The 20,537-nt window shown below is 47.3% G+C and overlaps 1 protein-coding gene across 2 annotated transcripts in view; it reads right to left on the bottom strand.

The window, feature by feature from the left end:
• UPF1 (UPF1 RNA helicase and ATPase) overlaps positions 1-11,324 on the bottom strand; it is a 35,153-nt gene extending 23,829 nt beyond the window's left edge. For both annotated transcript variants that reach the window (XM_059918059.1, XM_059918058.1), the window contains exon 1: positions 10,818-11,324. In XM_059918059.1, coding sequence (XP_059774042.1) covers positions 10,818-11,039 — 222 coding nt within the window. In that variant the 5' untranslated portion in view covers positions 11,040-11,324. The remainder of the gene's footprint in view (positions 1-10,817) is intronic.
• Positions 11,325-20,537: the final 9,213 nt, after the last annotated feature.

A 20,537-nucleotide genomic window follows, 5' to 3' on the forward strand; every position in this document is an offset into this window, starting at 1 on the left:
TATGTCCTGTGTCAGAATTTCCTCCCTTTTTAAGGCTGAATAATATTCCATTGTATGGACACACAACATTTTGTTTATCCATTCATCAGTCAGTGGATACTTGGGTTGCTTCCACCTTCTGGCTGCTGTGAATGATGTTGCTATGAACATGGAGAACGAGTATCTCTTCAAGTCCCTGTTTTCAATTCTTTGGGGGTATATACCCAGAAGTGAAGTTGCTGAATCATATAATTATTCTATGTATAACTTTTTGAGGAACTGCCATACTGTTTTCCACAGCAGCTACACTATTTTATATTCCCACCCACCAGTAGTGCACAAGGGTCCTAATTTCTCCACATCCTTGCCAACACTTGTGATTTTTCTGTTGGTTGTTGACAGTAGCCATCCTAATGGGTGTGAGGTGGTATCTCATTGTGGTTTTGATTGGCATAACCTGGATTATAATGATGCTAAATATCTTTTCCTATGCCTGTTGGCCATTTGTATATCTTCTTTGGAGAAAGGTCCAAAAAAAAGGAACTCTCCTTTGCTGTTGGTGGGAATGTAAATTGGTGCAGCCACTATGGAGAAAAGTATGGAGGTTCCTCAAGAAACTAAAAATAGAACTACCATATGACCCAGCAATCCCACTCCTGGGCATATATCCGGAGAAAACTCTAATTTGAAATGTACATGCACCCGAATGTTCACAGCAGCACTATTTACAACAGCCAAGACATGGAAGGAGCCTAAATGTCCATCGACAGAGGAATGGATAAGAAGATGTGGTACATATACATAAAATGGAATATGACTCAGCCATAAAAAAGAATGAAATAATGTCATTTGCAGCAACATGGATGGACATATCATATTATCATATTAAGTGAAGTCACTTATCATATTAAGTGAAGTCAGACAGAGAAAGACAAATATCATATGATATTACTTGCATGTGAAATCTAAAGAAATGAAACAAATGAACTTATTTACAAAACAGAAATGGACTCACAACCATAGAAAACAAACTTATGGTTACCAAAGGGGCTGATGGGGGGGGTGTTAATTAGGAGTCTGAAATTGACATATACACCCTGCTACTATAAAATAGATAAACAACAGGGACCTACAGTATAGGGTACTACATTCAATATCTTATAATAACCTATAATGGAAAACAATCTGAAAAAGAATATATATATATAACTGAATCATTTTGCTGTATACCTGAAACTAACACAATATTGTAAATTAACTATACTTCAATTTAAAAAATGGTTGGGGGACTTCCCTCGTGGTCCAGTGGTTAAGACTCCACGATCCCAATGCAGGGGGCCCAGGTTCGATCCCTGGTCAGGGAACTAAGATCCCATATACCACAACTAAGACGGCACGCCTTAGAGAAGCCCGTGCGTTGCAACGAAGACCCAGCGCAGCCAAAATAAATAAATAAATAGGTAAATAAATAAATTTTAAAAATAAAATTAAAAATGGTTAATTAAAAAAAAAAAGAAAAAAGAGAATGCTTGCCAACTCCTAGTCTAGAAGAACTCCTAAAATGTCTCACCAGGTTGTATAAACCTTTATGTGTAAAGAAATATCCTTAGTGATATGTGAATCTTTACTTTCCTGAAACATCAAAATTAGTATGTGGAGTAATACGGACACCTGTGTGACACCAGGTGCCTTCATTCCACCCACTCCTGCTTCATCCAGGCCTCAGATCCCACACTTCATCTCCCCTCACAGAGGGAAGAGTGAACCAGCAGAGGGCACATCAGGAATGTGTGAGGCTCTTAACAGAGCCTGACCAACCATGTGACGACCCTTTCTCTGCATCACTCATACCCCTTCAGGCTTAATAAGGAGCAGGAAATCTAAGTCCGCTCTAGGATCTGCTCTAGGAACTCTCAAGAGACAATACAATACCGACACGACACAAGGTCAGATGGATTCTCCCTCACCCCCACTGAAGGCAGGGAGACTAGAGAGAGGAGTCCAGATTCCCCAGTAGGCCTTGTAGCTGTGTGGCTGGGAGGCGTGGGTGTGTCCCTCCTCACAAGTATTTATGCACACCTACACACCACATGCACTTGTCCAACCCCTGCCCAGCCCCACTCCTGCCCAGCTGTGACCTGACCACAACACAGACTTCTATAACTGGCTTGTTAGTTTCTCCCTCTACTTTCTGGAAAGTTTTAAGATAAACATTAACTTCAAAAATACATTTGACCTTAACAACTATAATTAAATGAGTTAAAGCACTGAAGAGTGCCTGGCACAGAGAAGGCCCACAATCCAAGCCAGGCGACATAATGGAAGAAGGGAGGGGAGTGTCCTTGTCTGGCACAGGACTGAGGTTATCAACCCATCACCTCCAGCCAGGACCCCTGGGTCCTGCTGGGCTCAAGAAGGGAAAGTCCTCCCTGCACCCCAAGCCCATCCCCAGGCACCATGTCACTGGGTCTAGAAAGCGAAGGAAACAGTTCCCTCTCCACCCCTGCTCTGGACACTCATTATCGAAGTCCATCTATGAGCTGCTGAGCTGATCAAGGCCTTGCAGAGGTTTTCTGCCCAGAGAGTTTCTTACGACCCACTGCAGAACTCAGTGCACCTCAGAGCAGCAGGAAGAGAGGTCACTTCATTCCCAGAAAGGAAAAGCACATCAATTCAAAAATTACCACTAACTGTGCTGGTAAGAACTTTTAGACCATAAATTTTTACCCCAAACCTCATAAGCGTCATACCACTCAGCATGAAATGGACATTTCTGTCCATCAATCCCCGACTATGCCAATGTCCCAGGGCCTTTGCACTATCTCCCTGGCTTCTACACAGATGGCTCCTGGTCCTTCAGTCTCGGTCCACAGGGCACCTCCTAGGGAGGCCTCCCCTGACCCCATCTGAGGGGCGCCAGTGGGGCCAGCTCTGCTGGTCCTGCTCCCTGCTGTGACCCCCGCACCTAGAACTGAGCCCACACCCCAGGAGGCTCTCACAGTGTTAGCTAAACGAATGTATCTTCTCATCCAAAATATAAGGGTTGAGATGTAAAATGACTCATCATTTATTCTTTTCTTCCACAACTTAAATAAAAAAGAGCGAGTGGGAAATCGCCTTTCCCTCAGGTGACCTGAGGCAGAGAGGAACTACCAGGTCTCTGAGCCCTGCCTCAGGAAAAGGCTAACAGAAGATCCACTCTCCCTCAGCTTTTGAAAAAGTTTCAAAACTACAGAGAATGAATGACCCACACACCCACCATCTGGATCCACCAGCCACTCACATTTTGCCACACTTGCTCTCTCCCTCTCTTGCTCTGCACACGTATGCACACATGCGTTCACACACACACATACTTTTCTGTTCCTGATCCATTTCAGAATCATAGGTCCCAGGACAAGGGCTTTCTCCACACAACCACAATATAAACATCACACTCAGGAATAATACTGATATCTAATACACATAGACACATTTTCCCAATGTCCCAATAATGTCCTTTACAGTTTTTTAAATCCAAGATCCAGTTAACAATTACACATTATTTGTGATGTAATCTCTTAGCCTTCTTTAATCCATTAGTTTTAACCACAAGAAATTGTTGAGATTTGACCATTTTTGACCTACAATGAAGGGAACTTCACATGGTCCCAACCCAACACAGCAGTCCCTGAGCTTTGGGTTAAAGGAGTTCTACCTGCCTCCCTCTCTTCAGTAGACCCTTGTTTTGATCAAATGCCAAGTCCACCCCTGCAGTTCATTTCAAAGCTCAAGAATATCCTTGACCTGTCTGGGGTGTCTGCAGCTCACCTTGTGCTGCCCCTGCCTGCCCAGCTCTGGGGTCAGGCACTCTCAGAGGAGCTCACAGACTGAGATGGAATCCACCCACACCTGCGGGGAGAAGCCAGGCTGTGAGGAGAGGTTCAGTCCAGAAGGCAGGACACCTCACAGGACAATGACCTGGACCGGATCCTGGCTCAGTGGCATGAAACGAAGAAAAGGGAGGGGCTGCCCAGAAGAGCAGGGCTGGAGACAGGACCATCAATCACATTAATACTGGACCTCACAGGGATCCGAACCAGGTAAGTAATCTGACTGTGGCTCCCCCATGTATTCAATATTAGATGATCCTGAAAAACTATTGTTGGTGCTGTTCGTCTGACCACAGCAGTATGGCTATGAAGGAAAGATGTCCTTTTCGTGTTTTTAGAAATGCATTCTAAATAGCATAGGTCTAAATGGTTGAGTATCACTAACTCATATGGCTCAACCTCGAAAGAGTGAAATGACAAGTTGGATTTGCTTTAAAACACTTCAGCAAAAAAAAAAGAAAAAAGAGAGAAAAGAAAATCTTCCCAATCATCAAATCAAGAAGACAGATGGGCAGGATTTGCTTTATCTACTTATACATGAGAGAATTCCTAATAAACGTTTTTACACAATACAGGTGGACAAGGTGGCTGCCTGGAATCTGCGTTAGCTCTGCAGAGCCATGCACCTGAAAGGAGTGACAGAAGACGAGCACAGCTTGTACCAAATGGCTTCTGCCCCGGGATGAGGCAAGCAACCCCTCCAGGTTCACTGGCAGCCCTGGCAGCTGAGCTATGCGAGGAGCTAGAGCAGATAGGAAGGTGCTATCCTCAGTCATGACAAAGGGCTACTCACAGCTCAGCAGGCAGCCTAAATCAATTGTACTGTCTAGAAGCCGTCTTGGCAACAGTCCGCAGGGATCCTGAGAAGCCTGGCTCAGCTGTCCAACTTGCAAGCTGCTAGTGGACCAACACACATAAAAAGGCACAAGGACCCTATTCCAGCCATGGGATCCCAGGACCCAGCATTCCTGTTGTTTATCAGAGGAAGTAGGATTTTACCCTCAAGGAAAGCTCTTCCGGCAAGAAGAGTTCAAAGCCCCCCAAGACTGGGGCCCCATAAGACTTGGAAAAGGGAGCACCGGAGACCCGGTCCGACTCACTGTCCCCTCTGCACCTCCCAGGCCACACTGTGCTCTGGGTCCCAATGAACACAATGGTCATCTTGGCCCTTCTCTGTGAGCTGGACTGTCCTATACCACCGAAAGACCACCCTACCACGCTAACCACCACAACTGCCCCTCAGTTGAGAGCCACTGCCCACAATCTGCCCCTCCAGCCCCTGCACACAGTGCTCTGGTGGGGCCTCTCCCTCCTGCAAGGCCTCTCACCCAGGTCTCAGGGCAGCACCTCCAAAGGTCTGTTGACCCCTACTCACACCTTCCATTCAAGGGGAGCCCTGCCTCAGCCCAGGGGGATCCCGGGCCCTGATGAAAACCATCAGACAAGAACTCACACCTGCTCTAGAGGAGTTATGAGGACTCGGGGACAACAGGTGCTCAGCACAGTGACAAGCATGTGCCCGAGGAGGAGTGGCCACTGTGGCCACCTGGTACTGTGGTAGTTCACACATGCGCTCACCTGAAGGCACACATCTGACCCCAGCGCTCTCTGCCTGAGTTCCCCTTCTAGCCTCAGCCAAACTCTGCCAGGTCTCCGCGCCACCTAAGGGCCCTTCCTCTCAAGGGAGGTCATGGCACCCCTCAGCAGCAACACAAGGCTCCAGGATCCAGCCCGAGCCCCTCGTCGTGGACAACAGCCCTTTCCCTCCATGCCAAGCCCTGTGCCCAAGTTGTTCAGGGTGCACTTCCTGAACAACTCAAGGACCACCACTCACAAAGGCTTTTTTCCCTTTCCCTCCTCTGGGCCCTCACTGTCCCCAGGGTCAACTGCAGACTGGGCAGCACCTGCCATTTCTAACAAAGAAGCTACAGTTGGCAAAGAGCTCACTTTGACTCCCAGTGGGAGTCAGCCCTCCCCAAGCACAGCAAGACAGGGAAACAGAAGTACTGAGAGGACGGGAGTCGAGAACCAGGCTGAGGAGGTCAGCCTGAGACTCTGTGCAGAGGGAACAAAACAAAACGTGAACAGACACGAGGGCTCCCAGGCTCACATGAGCAGTGTGGCCAGGCCTCAGCTCCTACCTCTGAACTCCAGCACAGAACCTACCTAGCACACGAGGCACATCTCCCCAGTGTGTGACCTGGCGTAGGAAGCGCGGGGTCACCCAATCTCCCTACCTTAGAGCTTTAACAAGAAACTACCAAGATTAGAAGGAGCAAAAATAGAAGAGGAAAGGAAAGGTGGCATGAAAGAGAACTCAGAACAGTGAGTGACTGTTGTAATGGCTACACAGCCCAGTAAATTTACTAAAAAAAAACAAACAAAAAAAACACATAACACTGAATTGAACACTTAAAAACAAGAGGACTCGGGAACTGCCTGGAGGTCTAGTGGTTAGGACTCCGCGCTTCCAATGCCAGGGGCCCGGGTTCAATCCCTGGTCGGGGAACTAAGATCCTGCAAGCCACTTGGCAAAGCCAAAAAAAAAAGTATGTCTTACCTGCTTATATCCATGACCCAGATCAAGGTGTGTGAAATTGTAAAAATTATAAAAAACAAACAAACAAGAGGACTCTGGTATATGACCATACCTCAGTAAAGCTATTATTTATTTATTTTATTATTATTATTATTTTTTTTGGCTGCGTTGGGTCTTCATTGCTCCGCGCAGGCTTTCTCTAGTTGCGGTGACCGGGGGCTACTCTTCATTGCGGTGCATGGGCTTCTCACTGCGGTTGGCTTCTCTCGTTGCGGAGCACGGGCTCTAGGCACGCGGGCTCAGTAGTTGTGGCGCACGGGCTTAGTTGCTTCGCGGCATGTGGGATCATCCCGGACCAGGGCTCGAACCCGTGTCCCCTGCATTGGCAGGTGGATTCTTAACCACTGCACCACCAGGGAAGCCCAGTAAAGCTATTAGAAAGATGCCTCTCTTTTTTGGTTGTGGGAGCTAGATTGATAGAGAACTTTTGTTCTGCTGTTACTATTGGAATTGTATTAGTGTTAACTTTTCCCCCAATCATGCTGAATCTGGGTAATGAAATTAATTGGGTAAATAGAGTTAGAAGTTATTTCGCTTATTAAGCAGTAACTGACACGTAAGCCCTCCCTTTTGTGGGTTTGGAACCAAACGCCAGAAATCCACTAAGAGAAAAGTACAGGTAGAACACATGCCAGAGCTCCTGCGAGGTTAGCAGCATCTCATCTCCAATTTTCTCAAGGCGTACTTATGTCACAGCTGTACTGAGTGTTCACGGAACAAAAAAAGGCCAACTCAAATTTTAAACTCACCACTTTTAGGAACCCCGGAACTATATGGAATTCACTCCTCATCATAAGCTGAGGGCCAGGAAGCAGAAGATGATCTGTTTACCTGGACAATCAAGGATATGCTGGAACAGCCTTCCTTGACTTCTGAAGGCAGCAGGTTTTGAAGAGTAGGTAGCAGTTCTTTATAATTTTATAAACTGACACACATCAATGTACATAAACACCGGTTAATCCATCAATAAAGGTAACAAACACATCCATCACCCTCAGTCTCCTCGTGCCTTTGCCATCCCTCTGTCCTTTCCTCCCCTCCCCACAACCACTGATCTGCCTTCTGTCACTGTAGGTTACCTAGCACTTTCTAGAGTTTTATATGAACAGAATCAAAGAGTATATACTCTTTTTTAAGTGCATCTTTCACTCACTGTAATTATTTTAAGATGCACCCATGTTGCTGGCTGTATCAATGGTTCATTTCCTTTTTTTTGTTTGGCAGTGTTCCCAACTCTTAAGATTTTCACCATAATTCCAATGTTTGGAGGAAACACGATAGTAGCAACAGTCAAGGGGAAATATTCCAACTAGGCAGACCAGAAGGTCTGTAATACCAGCTATTATGCAAAGGACTTCCAAAATTACCTTTCCCTGCCTTTTGAGGGGTAGGGGAAGGGGCCAGGAAAGGGTCAAATACTCAAAAGAAAACTGTCCCTTTATCTTAAGGACACTTGGCAGGGCTTTGATAAATATCAGTTTCAAATCATAAACAAGAAAACAAGTGTTATTGGAACCAACTCAAAGCTCAGCAGGAGTCACCTCTGCCTGCCATTCTCCCACCCTGGCCAAGACACACATGTGTTACCTCAACAAACTTTCAGATAAAACCAACTGTGCAAAACTGGCAGTCAAGACTGGTATCAAAAGTGGCTACACACCGGAAAACAGTCTGGCAGCACCCGAAAAAGCAACGGGCAGTTGTTACCATACCACCCACCAATTTCACTGAAGGCTTACGTCCACACAGAAACCTGTACACAGACGTTCACAGCAGCATTTTCCATAACAGCTAAAAACAAAAGCAACCCAAATGTCCACCGACAGGTAAGTGGATAAATAAAATGTGGTCTGTCTGTGTTGTGGAATATCATTCAGTCATAAGAAGGAATGAAGCAGATACATGCTACAACATGGATGAACCTTGAAAACATGCTCAGTAAAAGAACAAAAGACCACATACTATATGTCTATTTATATGAAATGTCCAGAGTACCTAAATCCAGAGATAGAAAGATTAGTGGCTGCCTGGGGTTAGAGAAGGGAGGACTGACAGGCTAAGGGGTGCAGGGCTTCTTTTTATGGAGATGAAAATGTCCTAAAATCGACTGTGGTGGTGGCTGCACAACTCTGAATGTACTGAAGTCACTGAATTGCACACTTTGAATGGGTGAAGTGTATGGTATGTGAATTCTACCTCGGTAAAGCTGTGAAACAAAAGTGGTTGCCCAGCACTTGACAATCCACAGCCACTCATCCTATAAGATAAAATCAAAAGGCACTCAGAATAGAAGCCCAGGGACTTCTCTGGTGGTGCAGTGGTTAAGAATCCTCCTGCCAGTGCAGGCGACACGGGTTCGAGCCCTGGTCCGGGAAGATCCCACGTGCCGCGGAGCAGCTAAGCCTGTGCGCCACAACTACTGAGCCTGCGCTCTAGAGCCCGTGAGCCACAACTACTGAGCCCATACGCCTAGGGCCCGTGCTCTGATACAAGAGAAGCCACCGCAATGAGTAGCCCCCACTCACCACAACTAGAGAAAGCCCGCACACAGCAACGAAGACCCAACGCAGCCAAAAATAAATAAGTAAATAAATTTATTTATTAAAAAAAAAAAAAAAAAAAAGAACCCAACTAGAACTCAGAGCTGCCCCAGGCTTGCTGTTTTACAGGCTACAAACAGGATTTGCAATAAAACGATTACCTCTCACAACCCTGAGCTGCCACGGGTCATGGCACACTGCTCAACCAAGAGATCTTTATCCTCAGCCTTCCGGACACGCTGGACACAAATTACAGACAGCACTATCCGGTCTATCCGTTCATACATGAGTCCAGATTTCACGTATGTTTAAAAGTAACAAAAATATAGCTGTTATCCCCATTTTACAGCTGTGGAAACAGGTCTACAGAGTATGAAACTACAGGCGTTATCATGAGCCTCCAGCGGCTCATTCATTTCTCCGTGCAAACTCTCCCCTCTCTCCTACCTTCCCCCACCATATGTAAACAAAACCGAAAAAACATACATATGGTGCACACCTGTTCTCCCTGACGCCCCACCCATCAAGCTTCTATTTTTAAGGAATCTGGGGTTAGCATGAGTCAAATGTTTTCTGCTTCTATTAGGGGCTAAAAGAAAGTTCAAGTGGGTGGTCTACCCACGGGAATGACTCATCCAACTAGAATGTAAGCCCCCTCCTCCAGGACAGGGTTTGAGCTCACTCTGGCTGAGGATGGGTTAGCTCCCCGCACCCTGGCAGTGGATCCTCTTGCTAAGGGACACCTATGACAAGGTGAACCCTATAGCTCCTCCCTGGCTGAGAATTCAGGAAAATAAACCTGAGGGAGGTGCCAGGCACAGGAATGGAATCTGAGATCCACAGGAAGATGGCTACATTCCTGGGGAGCCCAGCCCAAGGCCACTGCGAGCCCCTTCTCCCACCCCGGGGGCAGGGACCCAGGTCCAGGAAGTGTATGCCCAACACACTCTCGTAACACAAACCCAAATTTATAATAACTGAGCAGCCTTCCCTAAATGTTCACATCATTAAGAACAAAACTTTCTGACGTGGCAGAACCATTTATATGAAACCCACTACCACTGCCCCATTGAAGGAACAAACTCAAAACCAACTTTTCCAAGGCAGGGCTGTGGAGTTACGTAACAGGTCGATTTCAGCAACAGGCAATGCAAGAAGGAAAAACAAAACGCAAACTGCTTCATGAATAATCTTAAAAGCCAGCGAGTGTGGGGTTCTCGATTGGATGCAAAAATTCCGTTTCTGCTGGGGAAGCCTCGACCCTCCTCTCGCCAGCATCCCAGGACCCGGTGAAATTTGAACCCGCCGCACACACAGTGGGCATGAATGGGGGCGGGGGTGCCCTGATGGCTGCGACCACAGGTAAGGGAGTGGGGCAGGGCGGTCGCATCAGCCAGAGGGGGAACCGGAGCAGATCACCCCGGAGCTGGTTTGAGCAGGGCACTGACCCAGCAGGAGGAGAACTCGGGGACAAGTCGCCCCCGACCTGGCCAGAGACGGACCTAGGGCCGCTCACCTCGGACAGGCCCGGAAGAGGACTTGGGACAGATCACCTAAGACCCGGCCTGAGCTAAGTCCTGAGATCACTCGCACGCAACCAGAGCGGAACTTGAAGGAGATCTACCCTGGTCCGGCTGGAGAGCGGAAACTGGGGCAGGTTACTCCGGGCACGTCCTGAGCGGGAGATCCCCGGCCAGGTTACTCCGGACCCGGCCGGACTGTGGGACCCGAGCAGATCAGCCCGGGCCCGGCTGGAGGGGAAACCGGGGCAGGTCCCCGACCGCCGAGGCCCGGCCCCGGCTTCCGGCGTCGCCATGTGCCGCTCACCTGCGCGTCGAGCTGTCCGGCCGCCGCGCCCGGGCCCGCGCAGACCGGGGCCCCAGCGCCGCCACCTCCGGGGCCGCCGGGGGGCGTCTGCGTCTGGCTGGGGAGAGTGAAGTCGGTAAACTCGAACTCGGAGCCCTGGGTGTCGGCGCCGAGCAGCTCGGCCTCCTCGGTGTCCAGGAAGGTGAGCGTCTGCGAGCTGGGCCCGTACGCCTCCACGCTCATGGTGCCGCCGCGTAGAGCTCTCAGGCCGGCTCCGCACCGCACTCGAGCCCGCCGCCGCGCTGAGGCCTAGGCCGCAGGCCTCGGGCTGCCGCCGCCGCCGCTGCGCCCCTGCCCGTGGACCGGATCAAAACGCCCGCCGCAGAGCGAGCAGGGTCGAGAGTCACGCGCGCCAAACCGCCGCCGCTGCCGCCGAGCCTCTCAGCTTCGCCGCTTCCTTCGGAGCCGCCCGCCCTCGCAGCCCTCGGCAGGAACCGCCGCCACCGCTGCCGTCGCCGTCGTGCGCGTGCGCGAGCCCGACGCCGGCGCAGGTGCGCGTGCGCGAGCCCGACGCCGGCGCAGGCGCGCGCACTCCCTGAGGACGCCTCCAACCGCGCCCGGACTCCCGGAGCCTAGCGGGCCGACGGGACGCGCAGCGTGCACGCGTGGGGGGCGGGGCTTCCAACCGCCGTCTCGGCAGACGCTCCAGTACGTGGTCCCGCCCCAACCGCTGCTCTGTGGCGCTGGGGCAGCGGTTGGTTGCGGACGTAGTCGTCTGTGTCGTTAGAGGTGGCGACAGTGTCTTGGGTTAACTGAGCGCCAACTGAATGCCTTACATAGGTGGAACACCCAGCTGGGGAGGCTTGGCGAGGACGGTGCGGTGCGTCCCCATCTCTCGAAGAAGCTCCCTGGGCCTGTTAACCCATCTTTAAAATGGGGGCGCCTGGCACAAAGTAGCTGCTTAGTGTGCATTGGTTGAATAAATGAATGGGGACAGTCCTTACCACAGAGCCTAGCACGCGGAAATAGTGATTGCTGCTGCTCTGGACAATAATATTATTCAGAGGCAGTATATAACAAAGCGATTGGGAGTACTTGCTCTCAGTTGACATCCAGACCTGACCACCTACTGGCTGTGTGGCTTTGTACAAGTGATTTCACCTCTCTGAGCCTAGGGTTTCCTCATCTGGGAAAGGGAAATAATAGCCATTAAGATGGAATGAGGAATAAATGAGCTACTATTTACTCCCTTAAGAAGTATTTATAAAGGAAAGTTCCATGTGGACGGGCTGACCATGTGATCATGGTCTTCCCCATGGGGAGAATAATGCCAACACACAGGAGGTGCTCAGTAAAAGTTCAGTTACTAGTTTATGAGCATTAATCTCCTAACTCCTAGTCTCAGTTTCCTTTTTTGTAAAGTGTCTTCGAGAACCTGCCACTTCCCAGGATTCTGGGACTAAATACTTGAAGTCAGCTCACAGGACTCCTGGTTTGCATGGCTATACTAAAAGTTCCTGATGCTGCATGGTTCCTCATTTTCCAATATTCCTGTCACGACATGATAAGAGTTTCCTTTTTCCTTCTTCACATCTTTTTTGGCTTCCTGTGCACTAAAATGTGGGAATATAAAAAATGAATAATTATGTCCCCCTCTCCAGGGAGACAGTTTAAGGGAGAATCCCAACAAGCCAACAGATGCTTTCAATAAAATGCGAAGTCCTCTATGGAAAATATCCAGTTGAATTGGTAGAAGCATTTAAGACCAATGTGGTAAAACTTATCAGTTTTATTTATTTATTTATTTTTATTAATTAATTTTATTTATTTATTTTTGGCTGTGTTGGGTCTTCGTTGCTGTGCACGGGCTTTCCCTTGCTGCAGTGAGCGGGGGCTACTCTTGGTTGCAGTGCACGGGCTTCTCATTGCAGTGGCTTCTCTTGTTGCGGAGCACAGGCTCTAGGCGCACGGGCTTCAGTAGTTGTGGCACTCTGGCTCAGTAGTTGTGGCTCTCGGGGTCTAGAGCTCAGGCTCAGTAGCTGTGGTGCACGGGCTTAGTTGCTCCGTGTCATGTGAGATCTTCCCAGAGCAGGGCTCGAACCCATGTCCCCTGCATTGGCAGGCAGATTCTTAACCACTGCGCCACCAGGGAAGTCCCCCTTATCAGAGTTTTAAATGCATGCCCTGCCCTGCATTTGACCTAGCAATTCCACTTCTAAGGATCTCCTCTTATGTCCTACATACACTCACATTTGCAAAACGTTTTAGTGTATTTGATGATATGCTAAAACATATCTATTTAACACAAAAGAAGTCGGTAATGGAGGAATTGAAAAGAAAAAAAGACATGACGTATAGAAAGCAAATAGCAAATGGCAGAAATAAGTCTTTATGTGTAATTACACTAAAGGTAAATGGATTAAACTCTCCACTTAAAAGACAGAGATTGTCAGAACTGATTTTTTTTTTTTAAATCATGGTTCAACTATGCTGTCTACAAAAGACTCACTTTAGATTCAAAGACAAAATTGAAAGTAAATGGAGAGAAAAAGACACTCCATGCAAATAGTAACCAAAAGAGAGCTGGACTGGCTATACTAATCTCAGATGTTAAGACAAAAATTGTTACTTGAGACAAAGAACATTATATAGTGATAAAAGTTTCAGTCTATCAGGAAGAAATAACAATTATACACATGAAAGCACCTAACAGTAGAGACCCAAAATACATGAAGCAAAATGTGATAAATTGAAAGGAGAAATAAACAATTCAACAGTAACTATGGTTTACTCTTGAGGAAAGGAGTCTAAGGCCTAGGGAGATGAAAATGTAGAGTGGATTTGTCATTTAAGACCTACTCACCCATCCTGGGAGGTCCCAAGGATACAACTTTCACCATGATTGTGAGAAATAAATTTGTGAGGGGAACCCCAGCGTCCTGGAGGAGCTCTATGATCTCTCTTCTCTGTAGCTCAGAACTTATAGCAGTAACTGCTGCCACTGAATTGAGAAACCTAAATGCAATGAGAGTAATTGAATCCCGGGTTGGCACAAGCCAAGTGGTGGCACTCAAACACCAAAGGCAAGGTGGGTGTCATTACCATAATGGACATCAGAGTCAAAGCAGCAATCAGGAAAAAAAAAAAAGCAGCAATCAGAATAGTCTGACTCACAGAGACCTATGGCATTGGCTAGCTGATCATGGTGTTCCTAGAAGTGAAATAGATGGGAAGCCTACTAAGTTCTTATTTGATCTGTTTAAGCAGAAAAGTTCTAGGTCAAGTGAACAAAAGTCTAACTTGAATCATAAAAATAGAGAGTCGCGGCCCCTCAGTCAATCCTCAGACTTGATCCAGTTCACAAACCCAGAACATCTTTAATGAAGATGAGGCTGAGTGCCCTTGAGGAAGGACCCTGGTACACTACCAAAAATTTGTATGTTAACATTTCTCCCAGTCTTCTCCAATGAAACCTATGGCCTTTTACCAGGGTGACTGTGCACTGGGGAAAAGGAAATAATTAGGCCTTTCAGGAATTACTGGACACTGGCTCTGAACCAACACTAATTCTGGGAGACCCAAAACATCACTGTGGTCCATCAATCAGAATAGGGGCTTATGGGGACTTCCCTGGTGGTCCAGTGGTTAAGAATCTACCTTCCGATGCAGGGGACGTGGGTTCCATCCCTGGTCAGGGAACTAAGATCCCACATGCCGCAGGGCAACTAAGCCCACGCACCACAACTATTGAGCACGCATGCAAGCCACAACTAGAGAAAAGCCCAGAGTGCCTCAACGAAAGATCCTGCATGCCACAACTTAGACCCGACGCAGCCAAAAAATAAATAAATAACTAAATATAAAAAAAATAATAACTTAAAACTTAAAAAAAAAAGAATAGGGGCTTATGGAAGTCAAGTTATCAATGGAGTTTTAGCTGGTCCATTTCACAATGGGTCCAGTGGATCCCTGAACCCATCCTGTGGTATTTCCCCAGTTCTGGAATACATAATTGGAATAGATACACTTAACAGCTGGCAGAGTCCTCACATTCATTCCCTGACCTATGGAGTGAGGGCTATTATGGTGGGAAAGGTCAAGTGAAAGCCACTAGAACTGTCTCTATCTAAGAAAGTGGTAAACCAAAAATAATACTGCGTTCCTGGAGGGATGGAAGAGATTAGTGCCAACATCAAGGACTTGAAAGATGCGATTGAATGCACATCCCCATTCAACTCTGCTATTTGGCCTGTACTGAGGACAGATGGAGCTTGGAGAATGACACTGGGTTATCACAAGCTTAAGCAGGTGGTTGACTCCAGTTGCAGCTGCACTGCCAGATGTGGTTTCATTCCTTGAGCAAATAAACACATTCTCGGTACCTGGTATGCAGCTATATAGGTGGAAAATGCCTTTTTCTCCATCCTTGTCCAATACCAGAAGTAGTTTGCTTTCAGCTGAAGAGGCCAGCAATACACCTTCACTGGCCTACCTCAGGGGTACATCAACTCTCCAGCCCTATGTCATAATTTAGTTCGCAGGAATCTTGATCACCTTTCCCTTTCACAAGATGTCACACTGGTCCATTATAATGATGACATTATGCTGATTGGACCCAGTGAACAAGAAGTAGCAACCATTCTGGACTTATTGGTAAGATATTTGCATGTCAGAGGGTAGGAAATAAATCCAACAAAAATTCAGGGGCCTTCTAGCTCAGTGTAATTTTTAGGGGTCCAGAGGTGTGGGGAGTGTCGAGGTATCCCTTCTGAGGTGGCTAAGTTGTTGCATCTGGCCCCATCTGTCACCAAGAAAGGGACACAAAGCCTAGTGGGCCTCTTTGGATTGTGGAGGCAACATGTTCCTCATTTGGGTGTGTTACTCTGGCCCACTTACCAAGTGACCTGAAAAACTGCTGGTGTTGAGTGAGACCCAGAACAAGAGAAGGCTCTGCAACAGGTCCAGGCTGCTGTGCAAACTGTTCTGCCACTTGGACTGTAAGACCCAGCAGATCCAATGGTGCCAGTGGCAGATAGCGATGCTCTTTGGAGCCTTTGGCAGCCCATGTAGGTGAAATGCAGCACAAGCCCTTAGGATTTTGGAGCAAAGCCCTGCCATCCTCTGCAGGTAAATACTTTCCTTTTGGGAAACAGCTTTATGCCTGCTACCGGGCCTTAGTAGAGACTGAACCCGTCACCATGAGCCACCAAGTTACTATGGGATCTGAGCTGCCATCATGAACTGAGCACTGTCTGATCCATCATCCCATAAAACGGGATGTGCACAGCAGCCCATCATCAAATGGAAGGAGTATGTATATAAGATCAAGCCTGGGCTTCCCTGGTGACGCAGTGGTTAAGAATTTGGCTGACAATGCAGGGGACACGGGTTCAAGCCCTGGTCCGGGAAGATCCCACATGCATGGAGCAACTAAGCCCGTGCGCCACAGCTACTGAGCCTGCAAGCCACAACTACTGAAGCCCACGCACCTAGAGCTCTGCAACAAGAGAAGCCACCACAATGAGAAACCCGCACACCGGAACGAAGAGAGGCCCCCACTCACCGCAACTAGAGAAAGCCCATGCGCAGCAACGAAAACCCAATGCAGCCAAAAATTAATCAATTAATTAATTTAAAATATATATATATATCAGGCCCAAACAGACCCTGAAGGCAGAAGTAAGTTACCTGAAAAAATGGGCCAAATGCCCATGGTCCCCACTTCGGTTACACTGCCTTCTCTCTCCCAGCCTGCACCTATGGCCTTATGCAGAGTTTCCTATGATCAGTTGACAGAGGAAGAGAAATCTTGGGCCTGGATTACAGATGGTGCTGTGCAATATGCAGGCACCACCAAAAGTGGACAGCTGTAAAACTACAGCCCCTCTGTGACAGCCCTGAAGGACAGCCATGAAGGGAAGTCCTCCCAGTGGGCAGAATTTCAACCAGTGCACTTAGCTGTTCATTTTGCTTGGAGGGAGAAATGGCCAAATGTATGATTATGCACCGATTCATAGGCTGCAGCCAGTGGTTTGTTTGGATGGTCAGGGACTTGGAAAGAACATGATTGGAAAATTGGGAACAAGAAAGTCTGGGGAAGACTATGTAGATAGACGTCCTTGAATGGCAGGGGGAGGAATGTGAAGATATTTGTGTCCCATGTGAATGCTCACCAAAGGGTGAACTCAACAGAGGAGTATTTTAATAATCGAATGGACAAGATGACCCATTCTGTGAACACCAGTCAGCTTCTTTCCCCGGCCACTCCTGTCACCACCCAATGGACCATGCATGAACAAGTGGCCATGGTGGCAGGAATGGAAGTTATGCATGGGCTCAGCCACCTGGACTTCCATTCACTAAGGCCAGTCCAGCTATGGCCACTGCCGAGTGCCCAATCTGCCGACAACAGAGACCAACACTGAGCCCCCAGTACGGCACCATTCCCTGGCCAGCTACCCAATGGCAGGTTGATCACTTTGGACCACTTCCATCATGGAAGAAGCAGCATTTTGTTTACTGGAATAGACACTTACTCTGGATGTGCCTTCTCTGCATGTAATGCTTCTACCAAAACTACCATCTGTGGGCTTACAGAATGCCTTGTCCGCCATCATGGTGCTCCACACAGCATTCTTTTGATCAAGAAACTCACTGCACAGCAAATGAAGTGCGGTGATGAATTCACTGGTCTTACCATGTTCCCCATCATCCTGAAGCAGCTAGTTTGATAGAGCAATAGAATGGCCATTTGAAGACTCAGTTACAGTGCCAGCAAGATGGCAGTGCCTTGCAGGGCTGAGGCAGCCTCTCCAGGAGGCTGCATGTGGTCTGAATCTGATAGCCAGGATTCACGGATCCAGGAATCAAGGTGTGGATGTGGGAGTGGCACCTTTCACTATTACCACTAGCGACCCCTTAGCAAAACTTTTGCTTCCTGTCCCCGTGACCTTATGCTCTACTGGCCTAGAGGTCTTCATTTCAAGGGGAGGAATGATTAGACCAGGAGAAACAACAATGATTTCATTGAACTGGAAGTTAAGACAGCCACCTGGCCACTTTGGGTTCCTCATGCCTCTGAATCAACAGGCAAGGAAGGGGGTTACCGTGCTGGCTGAGGTGATGGATCGTGACATCCAAGGGGGAAATTAGCCTTCTACTCCACAATGGAGGTAAGGAAGAGCATGTCTGGACCACAGGAGATCCCTGAAGGCATATCTTAGTATTACCATGGTCCTGTGATGAAGGTCAATGGAAAACTACAACAACTCAGTTCAGTTCGGACTGCTAATGGCCCAGACCCTTCAGGAATGAAGTTTTGGGTCACCCTATGAGGTAAAGGACGATGACCACTCAGGTGCTTGCTGAAGGCAAAGGGAATATGGAACAGGTAGTAGAAGAAAGTAGTTAATACCAGCTATGACCACATGACCAGTTACAGAAGTGTGGACTGAAATTGTCATGAGTATTTCTTCTTTTTTTTGTTATGTATGTGTGTGTAATATCTATACATTCTTCCTTCTCTTATCCTCTTATCATGGAACGTGAGACATATTGACTTTATAGTACAGTATTTAAGTATTGTTAGCTTTACATTGTAGTATTTAACTTAAAGGTTATCAAGAACAAAAGTAAACATCGCCCAAGGACTTTGCATTCTCCTCTAGAGAAAGGGTTAGTGCATTTTCATTGTATACAGGAAAGTTGTATTGTGTTAGGCAAAATTATGACCTGGTTATAATTTTGCCTAACACAATAAGTAACTGCATGACACTTTATTTGAAAATTAAGTATGGTTTAAGGAGATGCGTATGATTGCCAAGTTGACAAGGGGTGGACTTATGATGGTTAATTTTGGGTGTCAACTTCACTAGGCCATGGTATCCAGATATTTGGTTAAATATTATTCTAGATCTCTAGGTATTTTTTAGATGAAATTACGTTGAAATGAGCCAGGCCAAGAAGGACAAATACTGTATGATTCCATTCCTACGAGGTACTGAGAGTAGGCAAATTCATAAAGATAGGACGTGGAATGGTGCTTGACAGGATATGGGGAAGGGGGAATTGCAACAGGTATGGGGTTTCTTTGGGGGATGATGGAAATGTTCTGGAATGAGATAATGGTGATAACATTGTGAATATACTAAAAAATCAATGAATTGTCTACTTTTTTTTTCTTTGGCGGCGCCACTCGGCTTGTGGGATCTTAGTTCCCTGACCAGGGATTGAACTTGCACCCTTGGCAGTGAAACCGTGGAGTCCTAACCACTGGACCGTGAGGGAATTCCTGAATTGTCTACTTTAAAATTATGAATTTTATGTTATGGGATTTTATCTCAATTTAAAAGTCGCTCCCTCATCAAAATTTTGAAAGTTTAAAATATGTCCTCAAATCCTTTGACACTTTTTTCAATTGCCCTCCCTTTGAGTGTAACTGGACTTAGTGACTTGCAGCTAATGAATAGAAGGCAAAACAGAAGGTGACAGAAGAAACTGCATGATATTGGAGGAATTGAGGTTTCCGCCTTGCCCTCTCATGGTCACTCACTCAAGCTACCATATCATGAGGACACTCAAGCATTGCTGTGGAGAAGCCTCCAGGGAGAAGAACTAAGACCTCTCACCATCAGCCAGCACCTGCTGACACCCATCTGTGGCAATGGATCCTACAGCCCCAGGAGAGTTTCCTCTGGCTCCAGCTCTAGCCAATATCTTGACCACAAGCTCCTAAGAGACTCTGAGCCAGATCCACCAGGGCAAGCCACTCCCAAATTCCTGACCTACGGAAACTATGAGATAACAAGGTTTATCTTTTTAAACTACTAACTTTGGGTATAACTTGTTACACAGCAACGGATAACTGATACAGACATACAAGATATTTAATTGCAGGTTAGTTGGTAAAAGCAAAAGATTCCAAACAACTTAGGTGTCCATCACTAGTAACAAATGACTTGTCCCACCTCAGATTGGGTTGTCACACCCCTAAGGGCAGGACAGCCTCAGCTGTCATGGACTGGGTGATATCCTGGCTGAGGTGCCTCAGGAGGGAAGCCAGCCCTAGAATGTGGTCTGGAGCAACTGAGCCCCAAGCCCTTCCATTGCACTTTAGTTCTCTAGCAATGCTGGAGACATGGTAGCCAGAATTCCAGACCCATGCCTTATTCCTCCTTTCCCTGTCACCCCAAGATTTTCCTTTCACTTCCTCTGATGGAGCCCTTTTCACAGCCAGCATTTGTAACTGAACAGGACCCTGTGGGGCCATCCCAGGACAGACCCCACCTCCCATGTCTTCTGCCTGCCTCTTGTCTGAAGAAAAAACTTTAGCCTCCTAGGCCTTTCCCAATTTCCAAAGAATAAATTTAATCAGAGAAGTGGGAAAATTCAGCTAGAAAGTAAAACAGTCAAGCAAGACAAAATAATTTCAGTTTAGTCATTAAAAAAAGTCAAGGACTTTTAGTTCCTTCTCAAGGGCTGTAGATAATATTCTGAGCCATGTCCTTTGAGTTATTTTGCAGATACTGAAACTCTTACCAGGTAGAAGTTGACTGCATGCTGCCCACAAGCACATAGACCCCTAGATCAGCTGGAACCAGAAGGTTGATGCTGTTGACTCCCAATTACCTCACCACCAGCCGATCAGAAGAATGTCCATGAGCTGATCACACACCCCACAACCCCCCTCCCTCACTGTCTTTAAAAACCTTTCCCTGAAAACGATCAGGGAGAGTCTTTTGA

This window comes from Balaenoptera ricei, chromosome 3 (genome assembly GCF_028023285.1).
Source record: "Balaenoptera ricei isolate mBalRic1 chromosome 3, mBalRic1.hap2, whole genome shotgun sequence".
Taxonomy (NCBI): domain Eukaryota; kingdom Metazoa; phylum Chordata; class Mammalia; order Artiodactyla; family Balaenopteridae; genus Balaenoptera; species Balaenoptera ricei.